The 21,937-nt window shown below is 36.9% G+C and overlaps 1 protein-coding gene across 6 annotated transcripts in view; it reads right to left on the bottom strand.

The window, feature by feature from the left end:
• Window positions 1-4,153: 4,153 nt before the first annotated feature.
• The window catches only part of SOCS6 (suppressor of cytokine signaling 6), a 31,026-nt gene continuing 13,242 nt past the window's right edge, over window positions 4,154-21,937 (bottom strand). For 5 of the 6 annotated variants that reach the window (XM_072852818.1, XM_072852817.1, XM_072852816.1 and 2 more), the window contains one exon: window positions 4,154-10,097. In XM_072852818.1, the coding sequence (XP_072708919.1) occupies window positions 8,368-9,972 (1,605 nt within the window). In that variant the 5' untranslated portion in view covers window positions 9,973-10,097 and the 3' untranslated portion in view covers window positions 4,154-8,367. Of the gene's footprint in view, window positions 10,098-16,993; window positions 17,087-21,937 lie in introns of those variants that run through there. The other variant, XM_072852821.1, reaches the window with a different exon arrangement.

Below are 21,937 nucleotides of genomic sequence, written 5' to 3'. Positions count from 1 at the left end.
ACTGAAAATACAACGATAGTAATAATTTCCATCCTTCTATCATTTCTTTGGTTTGGATTCATCCATTGAAACTGAAAAGATATGTGAAGAGAACAAAAACATATGGGGAAGTTGAAAGAAAGAAAACTTGAAATTGGTCATTGATTGTCACGGATGAGTGACAAAAAGGAGCAAGTCTGCCATGGGCCTTGCACTTCGGTATCTTCCACCTTCCATACAGCCTAGAGAGACAGGAGTTTCTCAGAACACCGCCAACCAGCAGCATACTATCATTAGCAGCAAGATCTGAAAAAGAAGTCAAAATCTAAAAAGGAACTCAGTAGCGAGGTCATATTGCTTATGGACTCTCTCAACGCAGGCAGAATACACACCAGGAGTGCGCCTGCTGTGCCACCTACCCTGCGCACCAACCCCTCTTTCCTTTTCAGGAACGACAGGAGTTACATTCTTCTGTCTGGGATTTGAGAATTTCCCTAACACCTTCTCCATTCAGCAGAGCTAAGCAGAAGTTTTCATCATGACAAGGTACACTGCCTCAACAGGAATGGTTTTCATTTTGCTGGTGTCCCCACCCTTTGGTGTTCCCATGCAGAAGTTAAAAAACCATATATCTGAAAAGATAACGGGGTGAATTTCAGACTTTTGATTTTTTCAATCTAAACATCTTCCAAACTTTACTCTACACTCATGAGAACTACAGAGTAGCTTAGAAGTTGTTGCACAATAAAGTCTTGAAGCTGAGACTTTTAGAGGTTTCAGCATCATAAGACTGACTGAAAACACTACTCACACAAAACAGTTCAGGTAATTTTTCCATTAGCTCAAAATAGGACTGTTTAAACCAGAAACAGTTTCATTTCAGACAAGATCAGGTTTGAGGAAGGTTAGAACATTCACAAATTCATTTATTTTCTTCTTGGATTGATACAGGGCAGACAACCAGGGAAAAAGGTGTTCTGAAAGAAAATATAAAGTACGCTTTTCAGTGGAAACCCGAGTTTGTAGCAGTGGACACAGGAAACCTTTTGACAATCCAAAAAATCTCCAACCAGAAACTGAACAAGACAGCTGCTGTCTCCTGATGGAAGCAGAGGGCTGAGACAGAGCTGGCATGTTGAACATCGGCTGTGGGAAAGCAACACTGCCAAAAACCTCTTCAGCCCAGATACCCCCTTGGCTGGCGTGACATGGTCAAACACAGAAGCATCCAGTGACAGTCTGAGAAATTCAAGAGGAGTTTTTCCTTTCTTAGTTGAAAGGTGTGTAACTGAAAAAACAACACGTGTCATTAAGAAATATATATGATGTTTATCGCATGATGATAGATGCCCTAGCTACTTCATGAAGAATTCTGGAAAATACATTTGAATTATTTCCTCCAACTTTTTAAGCAATATTTCCTATTTGAATAGCTGGAATCAACAGCTCTTCTTCATTTCACAGTATGTTGACTCTTCTCTACAGCACATAATTGCCCAAATGGCACTTGAGCTGTCAGCATCAGGAGTGGTCCAGACTCCGTCATGCATCCTTCTTCCATGTGCATTCAAACTTACTCATTCTCACCCACCGAAAGTGAAACACGTCTTGTTTATCTTTCCTTCCTCATTCTATGCAAGGAAACATTCCTTTCTTTTTCAAGCCTGTTTCATGAGGGCTGGTGCCCTGCCTACCCCAACCCTCAGCTGCACTATCTTCAAAGTTTGCACTTAAAAAGATTCAGTATTCTACTGACAGCATGTGGCAAGCTGGCCTAGGAGAGTCGCAGACTCCCGGCTCAGGAGGCAGAACACCTCCTATTTCTGAGTCATTCCTCAAAAACAAATAACCATTGTCTTCACTCCCTAGAATATCCTATTCCTACTTTGCATGGCTTTGACAGGAAACAGTAGGTATTACCTTACCAGAAAAGTCAAAGATGTGCATGCTAATGTTGCAAGGGGTGCTAAAATGCTTGGCTGAGCCTTAGCCTTTGAAAAGGAAAAAAACAGAAAAGCAGAGACTGCAAGCAAATTGCATGTGCTGGAGGGAAGTGATCAAACATTATTTCCTAAATAGAAGGATTTCTACTAGATCTTACAGGTTTGTAATCTTTGAGGTCTTCTCTTAATTGCAGAGGATGACTTTAAGTTCATCAAGGACAACTGTAAGGTCTTGCACCTGGGAAAACATAATCCAGGACTGCAGCACAGGCTGGGATCTACCAAGCTGGGGAGCAGCTCTGTGGAAAAGGACCTGGGGGACCTGGTGGACAACAAGCTCAAGATGAGTGAACAGTGTGCTGCTGCAGCAAAGAAAGCCAACAGGACGCTGGGCTGCATCAACAAGGGCATCGCCAGCAGAGATAAAGATGTCATTATCCCACTCTACTCAGCGCTTGTCAGGCCACACCTGGAATAATGTGTTCTGTTTTGGTCCCTGCTATGCAAAAAAGATGTGGACAGGCTGGAGAGGGTCCAGAGAAGGGCCACAAAGATGGTCAAAGGACTGGGAAACCTCCCATATGAGGAAAGGCTGAGAGACCTGGGTTTGTTCAGCCTTGTGAAAAGGCAGCTTAGGGGAGACCTTATCACCATGTTCCAGTATCTAAAGGGTGGCTACGAAGAAGATGGAGACTCCCTTTTTACAAGGAGTCACATAGAAAAGACGAGGGGTAATGGGTACAAGTTACTCCTGGGGAGATTCCGACTGGACACAAGAGGAAAATTATTCACAACGAGAACAATCAGCCATTGGAATAATCTCCCCAGGGAAGTGGTGTATTCCCCAACATTGGATACTTTTAAGATTCAGGTGGACAGGGTGCTGGGCCATCTTGTCTAGCCTGTGCTTTTGCCAAGAAAGGTTGGACCAAATGATCCTTGAGGTTCCTTCCAACCTGGTATTCTATGATTCTATGACTTAATTCACCTCCCCACCCCCAAGCCCTGCCTTTGTGTCTTGGTACAAGGGTTACCTTATCAGATGTACAGCAAGCTTTCCGTACCCGGCCGTGTCTTAGTGTTTCTCTTCCCCTCTCACAGCTATGAAGCTGACTGAATGCGAGGTAGAAATAATTAGGATTACAAGCATCTTAACGATAAACATTTCAGCCCTGCCTGGATCATGCTAGGCAGCTGTAAAATTAACTCTCAATCACCTTTCACCACTTACCAACAAAACATTGGAGGAGAAGTTTATTTCTCGCCAAATTTTCTGGAGTGAATAGAATGAATGTAGAGAAGAGCACCATGCAGACAAAAACCCAGCCAGATCCCCCGTGAACCACGTTCAATACTAGTGTGCAATACTAGCCCCAGCAGTAGGAAGTCTTAAATGGCAAAAACTATGAATTATTTCTGGTTACTGTTTCAGGAATTAAGTTACAGAATACATAGAAAAGTACCTATCAGCTGTGGACAATATGAACAATTACTCGCTACCAAGGTTGGGGTTTTTGTTTGTTAAAAAAACCCACAAAACCAAACCGTTATAAGCAAGACCTAAGGAGCGGGTGGTATTTTCTTGAATTTCAGTAGTGAGTCTGTAAGTCGCAACTACAAGAGAACTTGTGAAAAATTGTGCATATCTTTTGTAAGACAGAAATTGTTTATCCTTGATCTTCTGGTTTATTTGTGTGATTTCCCAGGGTTTGAAATGCCACTCCCTTTTTAAAGTGAATCTAGGACAGCATGAAGTGAATATATGAAGATCAACACCATAGATAATTTTTTACTTTGGAACTAAATAAGAACTGTTTGCTTGCTTGGAAGCCAAGAGATGGTATATTACCCTTGAAATTGATATTTTTGTTATGAATTCCATAATTTTTTTAAGGAAGAAAACAACAAAAATTATCAAAACAGTTAACTTACAGTATGTATGCAGACCTTTTAAAAATCATATTCTAGTTGTGTTCTGGCAATTTTTCTTCCTGCTTTGAAAAGTAAGATTTAATATAATTGGTATATAGAAATGTTTTGAAAAGTTTGAAAAAAACTTTTCAAACTTTTCAAATGATATATCATTTTGAAAAAAAATACATAGAACAGTTTAAATTGTAACCATTAAAATTTAAATGTTTAAGGCAGATGCCCAAATTTTACAATGTCTTTCAGTTTGTTTTAGAACATCATTAATATATAGAACACTCCATAAATCTTTTTGTGAATGAAATTTTTATTTACACACTGTATCCAGAAGCAGATACATAAATCCTTATACAATTATTTTTCAAAAATGTGCAAGAAATTACTATAATTTTGTTTACAAACCAAAACACATTAAAATCAATGGACTTTGGATAATTCACTCTGTGGCGTGCTTAGTACAAATAGTGCACACCAGGTCTGAAACAGAGAAAAGTGTAAACTACAGCAATCTGGATTGTAAGTATTAACTTCATGGCACTCCATCACTATAAAAATTCTTTATCCCAACATGTATTTATATAAAATTCTTTAAGAATTTTTCATTATCTGTGTAGAATTTAGAACACTCTCCAGATACAACAATGCCATATTTCCCTTATTATGAACTACCATCTAGCCCATTTTTTATTTATAAAGAATGCTTGCAATTTTTATTCTTTGCAGTCATAAAAAGATTTTAAGAAATTAAATTGGCAATCATTAATTTATTCATAGCTTAGCTCAGAATTTGAAAGTTCAGTAACAGAGAAATAATTCTCATCAGAATCATAGCCCATATATTGCTGGTATGGTGTTTTAAATTTATAATTCCAGTATTCACGCAGATGAAATGCATCAAAACAAAAACTGCATGGATTTCACTTAGCCCAGCAGTCAATATTCACAGAAAGAAATCGGCTTTAACAAAATGTAAAGTCAGCTCATCTGAGAACAAAGAGTTTAATTAATAATTGCATTTCTGATCCTTCTGACAGAAAAACATTTTGATAAAAAGATGGCATTCACTATGTCAACAGCAGGATAAGTGCTATATCCTTCAAATAGATCAAAGAATACAAATGACTTTCAGTTGTTTACAACACTGGCTTACAAAAAAAAAAACAACACCCATAGAGGAAATTGTGCAAATTTGTTTTTCTATTTCCAAATACAAGGTGTTGTTTTACTCTTCTAATTGGTAAAACAGACAATGTTATCAATAACATCAATAATTTCAGATAATCTAAAAAGGAGTTTTATTTCAAAGTTTCATTTTCAAAAATGTTTTTCCACAATTGCATAAAAAGCATACCTTTTGAACCCTTAAAACTGTTCTTCTGAATAAATAGCCGTATTTCTACTCTTATAAGGATCATAGTCAGTTAGCTTTTATTCCTAGTGTATCTACTTCCAAAGGTTCCCAAAATATCCTCAATCATTTTCCTTTTATTTGTCAAGGACACTTCTAATTTTCATGAAGCAGAAGTCAACACAATTTTTGTGGTTACTCCGAGTACTTCTAAATTGTCTCATAACTAAATGTTACTGTGTTTCTTTAATATTAATCTTTATTATAAGAAATTGTAAGTATCTTTAATGTCTTCAAGGTCATTTTTCTGGGTTCCTTCTGCTGGCTGGCCAGTTACTTCAGCATGAAAAAATACTGTGAGGTTCTGATTAATGAAACCTGTAAAAATAAGTATTTGTGTCTACTTACTACTGATTTAAAGTATTTTGAGCTTAGTAGAAATATCACCACCATGTTTTATTTAGAAACAAAGTGCTATATGGTTCTCACATCCTAGGCCTCAACCACTTTACAGTGTTCCTTTTGTGGAAGCTTTATGGGGGGAAAAAAAATGACAAAGTTAACTTGACCTGATTAAGTTCACAGATGAAGAACACAGCAAGGAAGGCAATTAAAAAACTGGATAGCTGAACCAAAGTTTAAGAAAAAGCATCAACACATATGAGTGAACAAACTGAAATTTATAAAGGCACAGGCAAGAAATTTAGCATGTGTATTCTTGCACGTTTTTCAATTCAGCAATAAGACCAGGATATTATAGCTTCAACTATTTAAGTTTCAATGCAATGACTGCTAAATTAATGCATGTGGCATAGTATAAACATATGTTTAATGCATTCAATAGTGGTATTAAATGGCAAAGAAAATATTTAATATACTATAATCTTTCAAAGATTCTGTAGAATGCATAGGCCCTCTAGCTTGTATGGGGAAAGAATTTTTAAAGTGAAGAAAACGCCAGAGGTTTTCTTCCAAAAGTATGCGTCTGAAATCCATAAAAATGATTTTCTTTTTCCTCCCCACAGGCAGAATCAGAACACTGTACCATACAATAGGTTATTGTGCCTTTTTGAATAAAGTTAGTGATGCTGATTCGGGGGGAAGGGGGGATGGGGGGGGAAGCCAGTAGAGGAAAAAAAGAAAACAGAATTCACACTCGCATACATATATCTCAATGGCAGAGACAACAAATTACGCATATAGACTGCTCTAGATTTTAAGTTTAAAACTTTATCAGACTAAAGAAGAAATCCTTATTCTCCCTCCCTTAAAAGCAAAGGCAGCCTTTATCTACCTTTGATTTTCTTTTTTTATTATTTTTTAGTTAAACATTATGGTCAAAAAATAAATTAAAAAAATATAAATTTAGTCTATCAATTCAGGCAACCCAAGATGTAGTGCTATTGCACCACCTTGCAGCAATACTGTATTCATTACTAAAGACTCATTTCAGGGGACAAAAGGCTAGATTAAACAAGAAGAAAATGATCTAAACAAGAAAGCAGTATCAAAGATGAACAGCCTTTTCTAAGCTGACGTTTACTGACTAGCAACCCCTACCAGAGATGGGGAAGATGACACTCTAAAATACAAAACATAGGGGCAGAGGCAGGCAAAGCAAGCCTCCTTCCCAAGCCAGCCATGACGCCTTTAACAAATAACTCATAAAAGTGACAGAATCATGGGGGGGGGGGAAATTGAAACAAAATGGGAAAATGCCATAGATTAACCTTGCATGACAAAAATATTACAGTGTAGATAGAACCTGTACTCCCCACTGAAAGTCTTTTTTCCCTACAGAAGGTTAGAGTAACTGTAAGCTTTTCAAATGCCAGAATCTTTGACAGATATCAAACATTTACTTAATTGATTCAATATTTCATATGTCAAAACATTTCATGACAGTAAACGGAAACATTTTCTGTGGTCAATGTATATCCAAACCTCTTTTCCCCATAATTTCAAAGGCTATGAGAACAGAGCTTTAGAGATGCATTTTAAGCATCTTCCATCCAAAGTGTTATCAGTCCTGTTCCTTCCTCCCCAAAGGATATCCAAAAAAGGGGAAAATGATCCAAAGGACATTAGTGTATTACTGCATTTCTGAAGTAAAAAAAAAAAAAAGCAGAAAATTATAAAATTTCAAGTAGTTTGAATACATATTGTAGAAATCATCCTATCAGAAGTTTTACCCCATCCCTAAAACAGCTTATCAATTTATGTTCCCATAATAACAATTCCTAGAGTCTTCCTACAAATTCAGGAAATTTCCCCACCCCCCAAGAGGAGGTAGGAGGAAAAAGGACAGAAAGAGGGGACCTGGTAGGTGTTCATTTATTTAACTGATGGCATGATTTTAAAAGGTAATATTTGACAAGGCCCCAATACTGCAATTTCCTTATAGGTACGACACATCGACTTTCACAGACTTCTTTTTTTTAAAGGCCATTTTTAGAAGGACAAAATACTGAGACAGGAAGAAAACTGAACCAACCTTCTCAAACACAAAATAGTGTACAGACAATACAAGGCTTAGGAGAAAAGGTTTTTTTCCCAAAGATATGCTGCACAACCATGTTCTTATCACACAGCTCTGTCTAGAAGTTCTACATTAGGGCATATCTCTATAGAAATTTATAATTAAGATACTAGGAAATTGTTTTTAACACAGATGTAAATTCTGTAATTTAGAATACCAGTATGTTTTTTATCCACAATCATTTTTTTTTAAACAGGCTATTTTAAAGGAAAAAAAAATTCCATTCAACAAGTTTCATTTGACTTTTACTTATGGTTGAATACACATGAAATGTGCTTTCAATGCATAAAAATCACAGTGGATAGCAGCAAAGGACTTGGGGGAAATTAAGGAGAATTTGATCATTCACATTGTGATTAATCTGCACATTGATGAAAGATAGCTATTTCACACTTCTAAAAATAAACTTGAGATCATTCTTTCCAAAAAAAAAAAAAGCCCCCCAAAATACACAAAAACCCCCAAAACAAACATAAATCCAAATGCATTACTTTTCTTTTACACACAAAAATGAAATATTTTTATGGCAGCAAAAGATTTTGATAATAATGAAAGTCTGTAAACTGTAATTCAATCTCTTTTTCTTGTTGTTGTTCCCAAAGTGCAAGATGCAAGATTCCCATAAGCTTTCAGTAGTGCTTTTCCTGTAAATAATCCTTCATTTTGTTTGGCAAAGGCAGTTTCTGAATCAGGTCTATTCTGGTGTACTGACGTATTACAAAACGACACAGGTATTGTAAAGAACGCACCTGCATAAACCGAGATACCGGATTTGTCAGTCTCACTGGGTAAGTTGCAGATCCAGGCAGTCGGGATCTCGAATAGCAGAAAGCTCCATTTTCAGAGTCCCTGATTGAATGCTCAATTAAGTCAACTATAGATGTATGTCCCTCCACATCTGGTTGTTCATAAAAGCTAAATCTACCATTTGAGTGTTCAATTCTAGTGTGAAGAGTTTTTCCATGGGAACGAAAACTCAAACTTAAAAGATAACGATCATCAGAACTATCTCGAACGAGAAACGAGCCATCAGGCACATTAGCTAATTTTCCCTCTGCCTCCCAACGTGTAATGGGACCCCAGTACCATCCTTGTTTTGCAAGTTTTTTCAGTTCTTCTGTGAGACTTGTCACAACCATAGGACCACTGTTCTGTACAGAATCATAAACTCTTCCAACTCCAGGGGCAGTGTTAGGATCAAAATTCAAATGGCAGCGCATACTTTCAGCCACGTGGGCATCTGTGCCATTCAATCCATTGAAGTTCCTTTGGATTTGATTATTCTGCATTGGAGGTAGCAAAGGTGAGAGTGGAGGGACATCGCTGTGATTAACTCTTGGGCTTTGCAACATGACTCCTGTGGTACCAATCAACAAACCATTCACCGTCTGGTCCACAAAGATATCCGGTGCAACGACTACATCCTGATCCACTTGGCTCTCTTCTTCATGGAAAGCATTTCCCCCCACTTGAGAAGAAACCGTTGAAACTTCCATGGGTGAGGAACTATCCAGACAGTAACTACGTGATCCTTCCAAAGGATACATTCCCTCATCTAAAGGCACAGTATACTGAATGTAGTCCTGAGGCATTAATCCAATAACTACAGGCACATGTTCATCAATATGAAGATGCAAGTCCCCATTCTGAGATTCTGTATTTTTTAATGCATTGTTTTGTTCCTGGAACACGTTGTCTGACTGCAAGTCATGGAAGTCCTTTCGAACGCCATTCAGTGCTGGGCTTGGATTAGAGGAATGGACCAAGGCCTTGACTTTCACTTCCATTTTGATGCAAGTCTCTTCTGAATTTGTAGGTCGAAGGGGCCATGGAGTTGGACTGTAATGGTGATTACGGAGGGAAGTGGATCTCAGAGGTCTTTGAGCTCGCACATCTTTGAAGGTTATTGGAGCAGATGAGGAAGAAAAGGTGTCATCATCTGCAGAGCTTACAGATGGTGTGCTGCCTTTGCCTTTCTGTTTTTGTTTTGCTGAAAGCCTCCTTTTTAACGTACCCATTAAGCTTTCACTTTTTGATCTATTTTTGCCTCCTTTTTCATCTTCACTATTGACTTCACAGCTAGCCAAATCTTTACCATAGCAGCTGCCAAATAAGGAGTCATCTTTTCCAAATTCACTTAACGATGGCTGCTGAACCACTACAAAGTCGCTTTCATCTTTACTTTTATTTAAGTTAAAGGACTTGCGAATTGTTTTGAGACTAATTTTCTTCATTATGACAAGTTACCAAGTCTGGCTGATCAGCAGTGCTTGTGGTGATATAGCCCTAACACATGCAGAGCAGCTTCTGCTTCATTTATGTGTTTTATCCAGCCTCATTTAACTTCAAGAGCCATTTCCTGGAAACAAATAAAAACAATTAACTTCACAAAAGAAATATTTTTAAAATTGTCCATAAAGGTTTCCCCCACTCCAAACAAAACAGAAATTGCAGTACTTAAGTAACAAGCACCAAATAAAAGTAAATATAGACAGCTGATTTGGAAAACAATCAGGCTCCAAAAATGAATCTGCTACATCTGCCTTGGAGTTTTCCACAATTTTTCTCTGCTTTTAGCATGCTATTTTTTAAATATACACACACCACACCCATAGGCATATATATATATTTAATGCACATACATAAAATTTTCAAGCACAGAAACACCCTTCTCTTTCAGAAGGCTCCTATAAAAACCCCCACAAAAATAACTATAGAAGATAAAACTATAGAAGATATTCTATCTGACAGGATTCCTACATACAGATTAAACTGTGATTAGTCCTAAAAACATGGTCTTACAAGGTCATACTTCCTTTACACAGGAAAGTTAAGCAATATTCAAATAGTTACATAATTACAGGAAAACTAACTCCAGTCAAAAAAGAGAGGAATTAACAGCAAAGTAACATCTGTTTAGAGCAAACCATAGAAGTCCCCTCCTGAACTTCTATGAAAGAAAAGTTATTTCCAAACTCCATTTTAGGTATAGAGGACGTCACATCACAGGCTCTCCTTGCCTAGTACTATTAGAGCTTTTCTTCCTCCAGTACTTCTGCCAAGTGGACACATCCGCTCAAGTCCCAGTCAACTCCTCCCACCTGGCATCTTCCAGACTCATGTACCCACCCCCTCCATAAATTTGAATTTTCAGCTTGTTTTTTTGTTTGGGGTTTGGTTTTTTGGCTTTGGGGTGTGTTTTTGTTTTGTTTTTTAATTTTTAATGTCAGTTAGACCTTCCAAAGCAAGCAGCTCTGCAGAGAAGGGGAAGAACAAGAAGGGAAAGAGAAGAGAGGGAAGTTGCCACTGCCATGGAAGCAAGTACTACAGTTAGTAGTAGCCATTTTTCCATGTACCTGCAAATATGTGTTATGTTAGCAGCACAAACTGCAGCAGCAAGCCTGGCTCCAGGCTAAGCATGGCAAGCTGGAGTAGTCTAAGAATCTTTCAAGAAATCTTCCAAGTTTGGGGGACTGAAGGGAAAGTAAAACAGCCCTTATGTACGCACTTCCCACTTTTCTCCCATGATACCACAATACAAGCAACTGAGAAAAACAGTACAATGAACCAAAATAAGTTTTATCAACTAAACAATATGATTTTCTTAAATAACCATTTAAAAATTGCATAAAAGCATTAAGGAGAATGATTACTATAATCAAACAGCAGTCTGTTGACTATTACTCTTGTCCAGCCCAACTTTTGTGGTCCTCAGGTACACAAAGGCTAAAGGATCTTATCCAAAGCAAATGAAAAGACAATGCAAGGCATCTAAGGATTCTGAACTTCAAAATAGCTTGAAAAATTTCAAGTAAAGCCCTGCTGCTGGGGGGTTGAACACTGTTCTCATAAACAGCAGAAGCACTAAAGCTTGATTTACGTGGATTTGTACCCTAGTCCTATCTTCAAATTCCCTACGCTATCTGCATCACCCTCCCTCAAAGACCTGTTCCGTCTTTGCCATAACCTCTGACATTTCCCAAGTCCATCTTTAGAGTATCTTCAGCTCTTCCCATTTCCTTTTCTTAATTACCAAACTAAACAGCACTTTCCTTTCCCTTCTCTCAACGGGGAGAAATGAAAAGGTTTCTCTTCTGCCTCTAAACTGATTTACTTGCCAACAGCAAAGAACAAACATGCCCAAAAAACTTGTTTCTTAAACAAAAGACTAAGAAACAACTCTTGCTATAAACGAATATTAAAAACCTTAAAAAACAGGACCAGTATTTTATTAGACTTTCACTACTCATTTTCCACTTTTAACATGACTCCTGTGGTACCTGGAGTCCTGACACCTTAAAAAACATATTCCACTTACACAATTTGAAGATGATACTGAGATATGCGTATGTATTTTCAAAGGTTAAGAGACTACTTTTATTTTCCTTTTCTTATGACATGCAGAACCATAAAATTTCATTTTTTAAAATACTGATATTTAATATGAGCTCCATATGTTTGGAATAATTGGAAAACATGGAAGTACTGAAAACCAAACACAAGTAGAATACATTTAGTGGGTTTTATATGCCTGAAATCTGGTGTATCAGAATAAGTGACAAAGTACAGTAATTAAGAAAAAGCTAGATACAGATAAAGGGAGATTTACACGTCAATTAAAAGTAGACTTAAAATGCCTTGTTGACCTTCTATTCCTAAACCATTTGGATTTTGCCACCTTACCAATTTACAGTACTCTGTTCATCATATGCAACTAAATGAACCTATAAAGTGAGTGAAAATATAACTTCAGGATTCTATGCTGCTCCTAAACTGACAAAGTCAGAGTGTTTGTTCATTTGATAAATTTAACTATGCCTTTGTGTATGTAGTACCAGAAGCCTGGGAACCCTCACATTAGCCCCACTTGTGAAATCCACAATGTTCTCCAACTGCTTCTGACTGACATCTACAAGCTGATACTATTTCCACTTTACCAGATAGGTTTCCCCATCCTTGTGGGAAGTACCTCATACTGTTTGCAATTCCTAACCCTAAAAAAGCAAGCATGAAATAAAATCTGCCTTCTAAGCTAGGGAGAAAAATAAAAGAACTTTATCACATTGCTGACTGAGGAGAGAACATATATAGAGTCCCAAAATGTCTGGTTCACCGATTTTTTTTTTATTGGTGTGTTTCGAAAGAATTAGTTACCTAAAATTTGACTGAAGGAACTATGTTTCTTCAGCTTCTCCATAACTAAAATACTAAAGAAGTCACTTGAAAGATTGGGGTTTTATCACATACTAGTCTTTCTGTATCAAAATGTGGGTTGTTTTGTTTTTGTTTTGTGGTTGGTTTGTTGTGGTTTTTTTAACAAATGAAAATCCAAAATCTAAGATAATCTCAACAGATAAATCTCTATGGCAGCATATAGAGAAGTCAAAATTTTGTACTTTCAGAGTGACTACTGAGCCTGCTTGAGCAAAAAAAGTGTTTTACATCTGTCAGCCTACCTTAGTAGCCAGTATCTTTACCAAGTAAAATGGACGATTGTCCAAATGCACGACTCATTACTTCTATCATTGTAACATTTCATATAAAGAAATAATAAAAGTTTGAAGTTCAAATATAAACCACAAACAATATGCATATATCCAGAAGTCCAGCTCATTCATCCAGGAAGAGACAATAAAATCTAGTGAATGACAGTCCGGGTCAAAGCTCTCTGAAGTAAACTGAACACACCTACAGATGAGAGCAAGCCTCTAAACAAGTCTTCCATATGAGAACCACTCTACTTTATGACACCTCTTACACATATTTTATCCAAGACAGGAGAAAACAAATATACCCTGAAATCAAATACCCTAACTGATCCAGATACTCTTCTTTCTTTGCACATACTTAAAAAAATACCAGTAATTCTGCATTGCATATTAATGCATTTAAAAGTGCTGTATAAACAGCCCTCAATATAAGATACATGCATACACTTGCAAGTGTAGAATTTTCCACCGGCTACATCTAGAAGAGCTGAAACAGAAAAGCCCAGCATGCACCCCTTCCTGGAATACATTAAAATGAGCTACTCAACTTCTTCACAACCCTCAGCACTGCAACAGCTTCGCTAGTATTTTGTACTAATTATGGCATCGCTGAAGTCTCCCACTGATGTGGTCTTCCAGTGCCATCTGCTGTACAGCAAATTTAGACAGCCTAACTAGAGACACCTCTAGAAATTCTGCTGGCAGGTATTTGCAACTATAAACAGACTCCGAACAATGCCAATGTACTCCCAAAGCCTGGTGACTATGTACACAGACATACCTGAAACACACAGATTGAAAACAGGAGATTAATCAGATCCAGGAAGAGAATGAGATGTTAACACACAGAATAACACAAAGAGTCAGGATGAAATTCTGACTTATGAACTTTCATCACAAATTCTGCATCTTGGAATCTTTACAATTATGCAGGTTGACAAAACACAGGCCTCCTAACAAAAATTACCTGGACTACCAGATTACAACCCAGCAAACACCATGGTCCCCTTTCTGTTTATAAAAAAATCATCAAAACTAAATTTGCATGCCTCGTTTTGAAGTGAAGAACAACACATATTAATCACATACAAATGTGAAATTATTAGTGAAGAGATCTGAAGCTAAAACTTTACAAGCTGCTTCTTAGAAATCTGAAGAGCAGGTCACGCAATCATATATTAGTTGTTACAGTGGCCAGCACCGACTTATGAAAAACTATGAAAGCTTTAAAAAGTTTGTGCAAATCTGGTTTGAATATTCAACACTTTATAGTAGTTTCAGTTTGATGCTACAAAATGGTTTTAATAGACTATAAACACATAGCTATCTCAATGCAGTTTTTGCAAAAGTACACCAACAAAAAGTTTGATTATTTATATGACCTTTATTTGTTTCTTATCTTTTTCACACTTTTAGGTTAGGTGTGCTCATTTCCAGAGACAAATACTATAAACTATGTTGCCAGAATACACTACTACAGAAATAATACAGCATTAAGAGTTGGGACAGAAACCACCATACTAGAAACAGCAAAATACAACTCATGGTTGAACAAAGAATTGGCTTTTAAAAATTTTTAATAAAAATACCATCACAAAAATGGCTCGGGCCTATTAATCAATGCTGCTTCAGATAACTTAGACTTTCCTAAAATAAATGTTAATCTGCTCATTTATTTCCACAAAATGAAAGAGTGGAGCATTAAACTTGATTTTTTTGAACCCACAGCTGCATTATGCCTGAGAAGTCTGGCTATCCATTAGAAATATATAATATTTATTCTTATAATGAATCATAGTAAGACTTAAATCATTTACAACTTCGAGTTAAGCAGACCTTGCTTCAGAACATTTGGCACAACCGTGCATGGAGCTAAACTGAAGAGAATAAGGTAGACAGTTGGGGAACAACCGTGAAAAATAGGTATCTGGAGATTTAGAAGTTCCAACTTGACAAAAAGAAAAAGCTTTTTCACCATGAGGACAGTCAGGCAGTAGATGTTCCCCAGAGAAGTTGTGCAGTCTCCATCCTTGTAGGTTTCTAAGATCCAACCAGGAATGGCCCAAAGAAACCTTGTCTGATCTCAGGGCTGAGAGAAGGCTGGACTTGAGACATCATGAGGTCCTTTTCAAACTCAATTATTCTACAATTCTGTGACTTTAAAAATTGCAAGCTGTCTTTAGTTAAACTTATTTTTAATAAAAATTCATGTGTGAAAATATCTAGGAACTTAATTTCCAACTTCAATGCAGTACTACAGTTTTGTTAACTATTTCTATTGTTGAGCCGAACAACATTCCGCTTATAAAGAAAATGTAAAAGCTAGAATTAACTGCAAATGTTGTACTACAGAGTGTTTTTCTTCCATGGAATCATAGCACATATACTTCAAATTTATGGTATTTTTAACATAATTATTTTTATTTAGAAAATCACTAAAAATACCTTGAAACTGAAAAAAGTTTCTGCATTCCTGGGGCATGACAAGCACCAGTTTTTCACTACAGTCAGATAATGAAGCCTAGTCTAATTATCTGCAGGAGTATGAGGTGTTGTTCCCCTGCTGCCTCCAAACTCCTGCTGAAATATATTCATGAATTACTTGGAAGAGTGTTTCAACAACAGCATCTTAAAATAACACAGATTTCAAGTGCTATATTTTGGAAATTCCTAAATATCTAAATTTATTCCAGAATTCCTAAATCTACCAATGTAAATTACTAAAAAGTTGTTGTCCATACCTGTTCCCATTAATTTTACTTTAATATTGAACTCTGTATCACTAGAAGTTATTTCTTCAAACCAGTAACAGAAAATATTGACTCAAGATATTGCCTTCTATGTGCTTGTAGTTTCAGTCTATATGAGCGCAGAAACTACACATTGAAATACTCATTGAGTAAAGAGAGATTAAATACCTATTTCAAACACCATCAGTTTCTGATAGAACATATACACTACATGGCAGCTTTCAGCTTTCTCACTATACATTAGCACACAGAAGATGGTAAGGTTTTTCCCTTCCCTGAACTTAAAGTAAATTCCTACATTGTATTACTCTGCAACATGAAGAGTTTTTAAATGAAGGAATCTAAATTCCACTGCATCTCTAATATTTTGAAAACAACAAAAAAGGTAGACGGTTTTAGTAGTGGCTTGCTTGGTAATTGATGAACACTGTACTAATGTAAGATTGCAAATTTTATAAAAGCCCATCTTCTCCTGCATACCGCACAACTTCATATAAAGCTGGAACAAAGTAAAAAAAAAGCTAATCTGACAGTACTTTGTACTCTTAATAATTCAGGAGTACTTAAAGCCTCCTATTTGTAAGCTAACTAATTGAAGACCTGGACACTGTGTAGATGTTATTCACCACAAATTTAAACTTCCACCCTCTAAGATTCAAACAGCTGAGGAAAGTACTGTCTAGAGACCGATATAATTTAATAGGTATTACACAGATTACAATTTAAAACAAGTAAAAAACCCCAACATTAAGTCATGTCATCTCTCTTTTTTTTTTTAACATAGCTTAAAGGGAAAATGGTCCATGGGCACTAGTATTCTAATACCATGCAGAGTAATCCTAATCACTGTTAGCCACCTTTAGCAGAGAATAAGCAAGGTATGCCTTTGGTAATAAGCAGAAAAGTGGGGTAAAATAGTGATGAAAACTTAACAAAAAGGGATTTTTCTTCACCACCATTAGTGGAATTAACTGTATGCAAAACCAGGAACAGAACCATTGAAGAAGTCCAAATACCTTGACTGCTCGCCTCTGGCCTGCTGTTGAAAAAGGATGTCCCTTAACATCTGGACTTCCCTGACTTTTTTTTTTTTCTTTAAACACTACTTAATCCATGGCTGCTTGCAGCAAGTCCTGTTGTTCTTTCCCATATTTGGTTGCAGGACAGAATATTTCTATCTGATTGGTAGTTTTCCCCTGGGGAGTAACTGAAGAGTGTTAAATGGCATCTTCGTATTACAGTTCATCTGTGTATATACACTCTTGTAACTACAATAATTTCATCACTACAATAGCCAAAAACAGTTACTAGCACTAACAGTCCTTACCCAAGCTTACATCTCCCTTACACAAGGACAGCTGACTGGGATGCATGTCTGCTCCCGAGCTACCACAGACACACTAACCTGGTATATTAAACTGAAATCAGCACCAGTTGATATCAGCTGGTATCAGCTCAAGAACACACACAGCACCATGAGACCAGTACTGCTGGTGGAGTAGGAAACTCTGGGGGAGCTGGGTGGATGACAGCCAGAACAGTAACCACTTCAGCTACTCCTGCTACATCTCTCACCAACTGGGAATCAACACCCAAACAGGGAACAAAGCAGACTGTACTTTTTATACGTTTACTAAAAGACTGGCACAAGTACCACTTTCATCACTTTCTTTCAAGCAGACATCTGATAACAAAGTATACTGCTAACAAAATTTTTCAAGCATGCTGAAAAACTACAGGGAAAAGAAAGCCACAATTTGGCTCTAAGACCCTGATGAACTAACAGTGAGGGGAAAATGAGCAAACAAAAATAACCCAGCAGATCAATGTATGCCAAGTCACTAAAAAAGAAAAAAGTGAAACATTTTTGCTGAGTCAAATGGGAGAAGTCAAAGAAACCTAATGTGTAGTCCCTGTGCATTTGTTTCATTGCAGGAAACCACATCTATTGAGTGCAAATAAACCTTTGTTTTTCACAGAGCTGTGCAGAAGCAGACAAAGAATGAGAATAATGCTCAGTCAGGCTCAGTTTTAATTTCTTGCTATTTTACAAGTCTGCAGCAGCCAGCCTTGCAGCAGGCTGCCTGTCAGCAAAAATTAAGTTTAGTTTCATAAGCAAAGGTTAGATTTCCTGGAAGATGATGTATGAGAATTCCTTTCTGAGTAAGGGTCTGTCCCACCTCTCCATCCTGACACAAGGTGGATACACCAAGATGTTACTCCTCAGTTGTAAGGTATGGTGGCACCCTCAGCATGATAACAAGGAGGACTTTATGCTTACCTAAGATACTTATGCAATCCTTTTAAACCTTAATACAGTTATGTTAGGAGTCTGAGAACAGTTGCAAGACTGCAATGCTGTACAAACCAACTTCTCATTTAGCAATAAGGATCAACATCATGTTCTGTAAAAAGGAGTAATTTTTTAAAAAATTTGCTACAAGATTTTTGTAAAGTTACCTGTAGAAACCAGTATATGATTTACAATAATAAACTGCCTTTGGCAAGGAACAGATTCTGTGCCTACTTGTTTGAGAACAACAAAAGTGTTTCAAATGAATATAGTGAAAACAAAAGGAAGAACAGGAAAGACGTTCAATAAAAACAATAAATTTGCATTTCTGTGCTTCTTTTTATGAAGAAGTATGCACAAATGCCTAGATCTTGGAACATATGTTGAAAAGAATATCACTTATCTAATTGTATGGATGCAGCCACCAAAACCCAATTCTAAATGCAGCTTGTTTCTGAATCCTGATGCATTTCAAAACATAATTTTAGAAATGCTCTCCACCCGTTTAAAGCATACACCAGAAAGACCAAAATAATAAACCAGACCATTCTCTCAAAGTGATTTTTGTGGTCAGCAATAATCTGACCATTCTTTTAATATTAGTGACTAAATGACATAATTGCGAGAAACAGTTTTCCAGCCCTTCCCAAAAAAGGAAAGAAAACACTTAGCAGACATGCATCAGCTGAATATTACCACTTCATATTGACTTGTATTGATGTTGGTTTCGCTTTCAAAGTTTATGTTGGGCTACTTCAGGCTAGTATTTCTACAGCAAGCAGGGAAACACTGTCACTGTGTGCAACTTCCAAAACACGAACAAAGCCAGCTGAAAAGGGCCTGCTGCCGACACATATTTTGATGAGGAGACATAAACCAGGTACCATGAATGATCTTTCCTACAGTGCTATCAGAGCAGACGTGCAGCTTCTCAGGCCAAACCTCTGCCACCAATCAACCCCACAGTACACGGGGCATGCACCAAACGGGCAATACAGAAATGCACCACTCAGTTAATACGTGTACGTGCTTGTCTGCATCCAGGAAAATAATGCTAGAAAAGAAAGAAAGAAACTGTGAGGGGAAGGAGGAAAATACAGGAAAAGTAACAGAAAGAGAAGCCTCATACCATATTTCTGCTGAGAATTATAAAGTTTTACACAGGATCACCACATACTTCACTATTCTACTTGCTAGTATAAACACTTTTTTTTTTTTAATGTTGCCATTCTCCCTAAATTATGGGCTGTTAATTTGTTATAATCATCCTGCTTGCTTCTGCCTTTCTAATTCATCTGATGCGAAAATGAAAAGAGAGGAAGTAGCATTTATGTACTGTAGCACCAAGCAAGTATGACTGATAATGATAATTATGCTTTCCTTAAGGTGCAACATCGGATACTCTCTTCTTGAAGAACAGAAATGAAAAACCTAAACAACACATACGGAAAGCTATAAAGTCACATTCACAGGAAAAAAAAAAAATCAAAGTTAAACCTAACGTTTATTTTCAACACCTTATTAGCCACACTATCTAGCCAACACGTGGCTTCATAGCACATATTTGTAAAACTGGTATCCTGACCAGCAAGTTGTAAACTGTTCACTTTCCCACTTCCATTTATGCTTATCTGACAGACAACCAGAAACATATGTAATTGGCCTTTTTTCCTACAAATAACATTCACCTGGCATCAAAGACATGCAAAAACAGAAAAAAAAAATCTGCACAAATTATTTCAAGGTAGTACAATTACTTTCAAAATATCCAGAGAAAAAAAAATCTTTGTAAAAATACCCCAAAAACTTATTTAATAAGAACATGCTTTTCTTCAAGCAACAATCCAAATTTAGTTATCTAATCTATACCACTAGTAACAAAAGGAAGATTGTTAAACTCTAAAAGAGAAATTTATTCCACACAGATTTGTCTAACACATACACGAGCTGAAACAAGTTTTTAAAACAGACACTGGTTTGAAAATTCACTATACAGAAAAAAATGATTCCCCTTTTCCACCATACCAAGCACAGTCATGTTCTACAACTGGAGGACCTGTGCTTGAAGTAAGATTCTTTTTCCTATTTTTCAGCTTCTCTAGAAGGCCTGAATGAATGGCAATACACTGCAGTCTTACACTGCTCTTGTACCTACCATTCTGCTTTGGATCTCACGACTGATGATGGTTGCAGCTGTGGCTTCAAATTAACCTCAGCTGGGTTAGTTTCTGACTGGCCCTGAATTACCCTTTAAACTCGTATGACCAGGTAGGATCTCTGAGTTCCTTGCAGCTATCACCCCCACCACTTCTACCATGCCATTTTCAATAACAATAAATGCTTTCTTTCATTAGAAGATAACACTCTATCCTCTCAATTTAAGCTAAGATGTAGCAATCCTTTATAGTGCAGTTAACCCTCTATATAAATGGAAGGATTAAGTGGACCCATTTATGGTCTGAGGGGAAAGAGAGCACAGTGCCTTGATTAAAGAGAAATAAAAGTGGAAAGATCTTTCCCACAGCATCTGTACAGCATTCGTACATGGAGAGAAATCTCCAAGCATGCCGAGGAAGAAGAAGTTAATAAGGACATTCCTTAGAATCATAGAGAGGAAAGGACTGGTCTCTGGTTTGGGACTTTTTTCACTAAATTATCAGAGAGAGAAATACATTGTATTTGCTACACCAATGCCACAAAGATCCCACCATTCTCCAGACAATACAGAAAGGTTTAGTGTCAATACTGTATAATACTTGCCTCGTATCAAGGCATTCAGTTGCCATACAACTCAAAGATTTAATAAGTTTCAAACCCACAGAGACTCCTACTTCCATGGTTGTTTTTTTTATGCACACTAAATCAGTTCATACCTTTAATTTCTAATAGTAGAAAACTCTGACAGAATACACATCGACTACTGATATTATCCTCATTCCCCAGGTGTGCAATGTGAAAAAAAAAATCTCATTTTTGTGAAATTCACATAGATTTTATTCGTTCTTTTTTTATTAAAGACACTAACATGTTTCCAAAGTAATAGCCAATTGTTTACTAGAAATGCACACCATTAACACAAACATAACATACATATAATATGAAAGTATAGGTACCCATTCACTATAATACATTGAAAAAGAAATAGACATTCAGTGAAATAGGAAGTACCTGGGATGAAAAGGCATTGGCTACCTTTAAGTAATAATTACTTCTAGTCAATCAAGGACTTTCCAATCCTTGAAATAACAACTACTAGATAAAATACTGTAATATGGTATCTCATATAAAGTACAGGCTACTACTCAAGAAACCTAGTTACTTATTCACTCCTCAAAGTTCAACTCACATTCAAAGACTATAGTTTGTTTTAGCATTACTTCCTATAGAAACAAAGCTCGACCAAGCAAGGCTCCTTCTGTCTGCATGCCCTGCAGCCCCTTCAGGGCTGCCCAAGGAATTTTTCTCAAATAAGCAGATAGGTCATGTCTCAACTGAGGGAGCAGCCGTAGCCAAAATTCATGTATTCTTATATATAAAAAAATCCAAGGCATGGACATTTCTAGATATAGGAAAAGCTTTCTCTGGAGCTTAAAAGTATCTCTAAAACCAAGGAGGAAAGTGGAATGAAACAACTCCATTCCTCCCAGAGACAAGTTTCTCAAAACTG

This window comes from Ciconia boyciana, chromosome 2, assembly GCF_034638445.1.
Source record: "Ciconia boyciana chromosome 2, ASM3463844v1, whole genome shotgun sequence".
Lineage (NCBI taxonomy): Eukaryota > Metazoa > Chordata > Aves > Ciconiiformes > Ciconiidae > Ciconia > Ciconia boyciana.
Note: the sequence above shows the minus strand (reverse complement) of the source record. Positions and strands in the feature narration are given on the sequence as shown.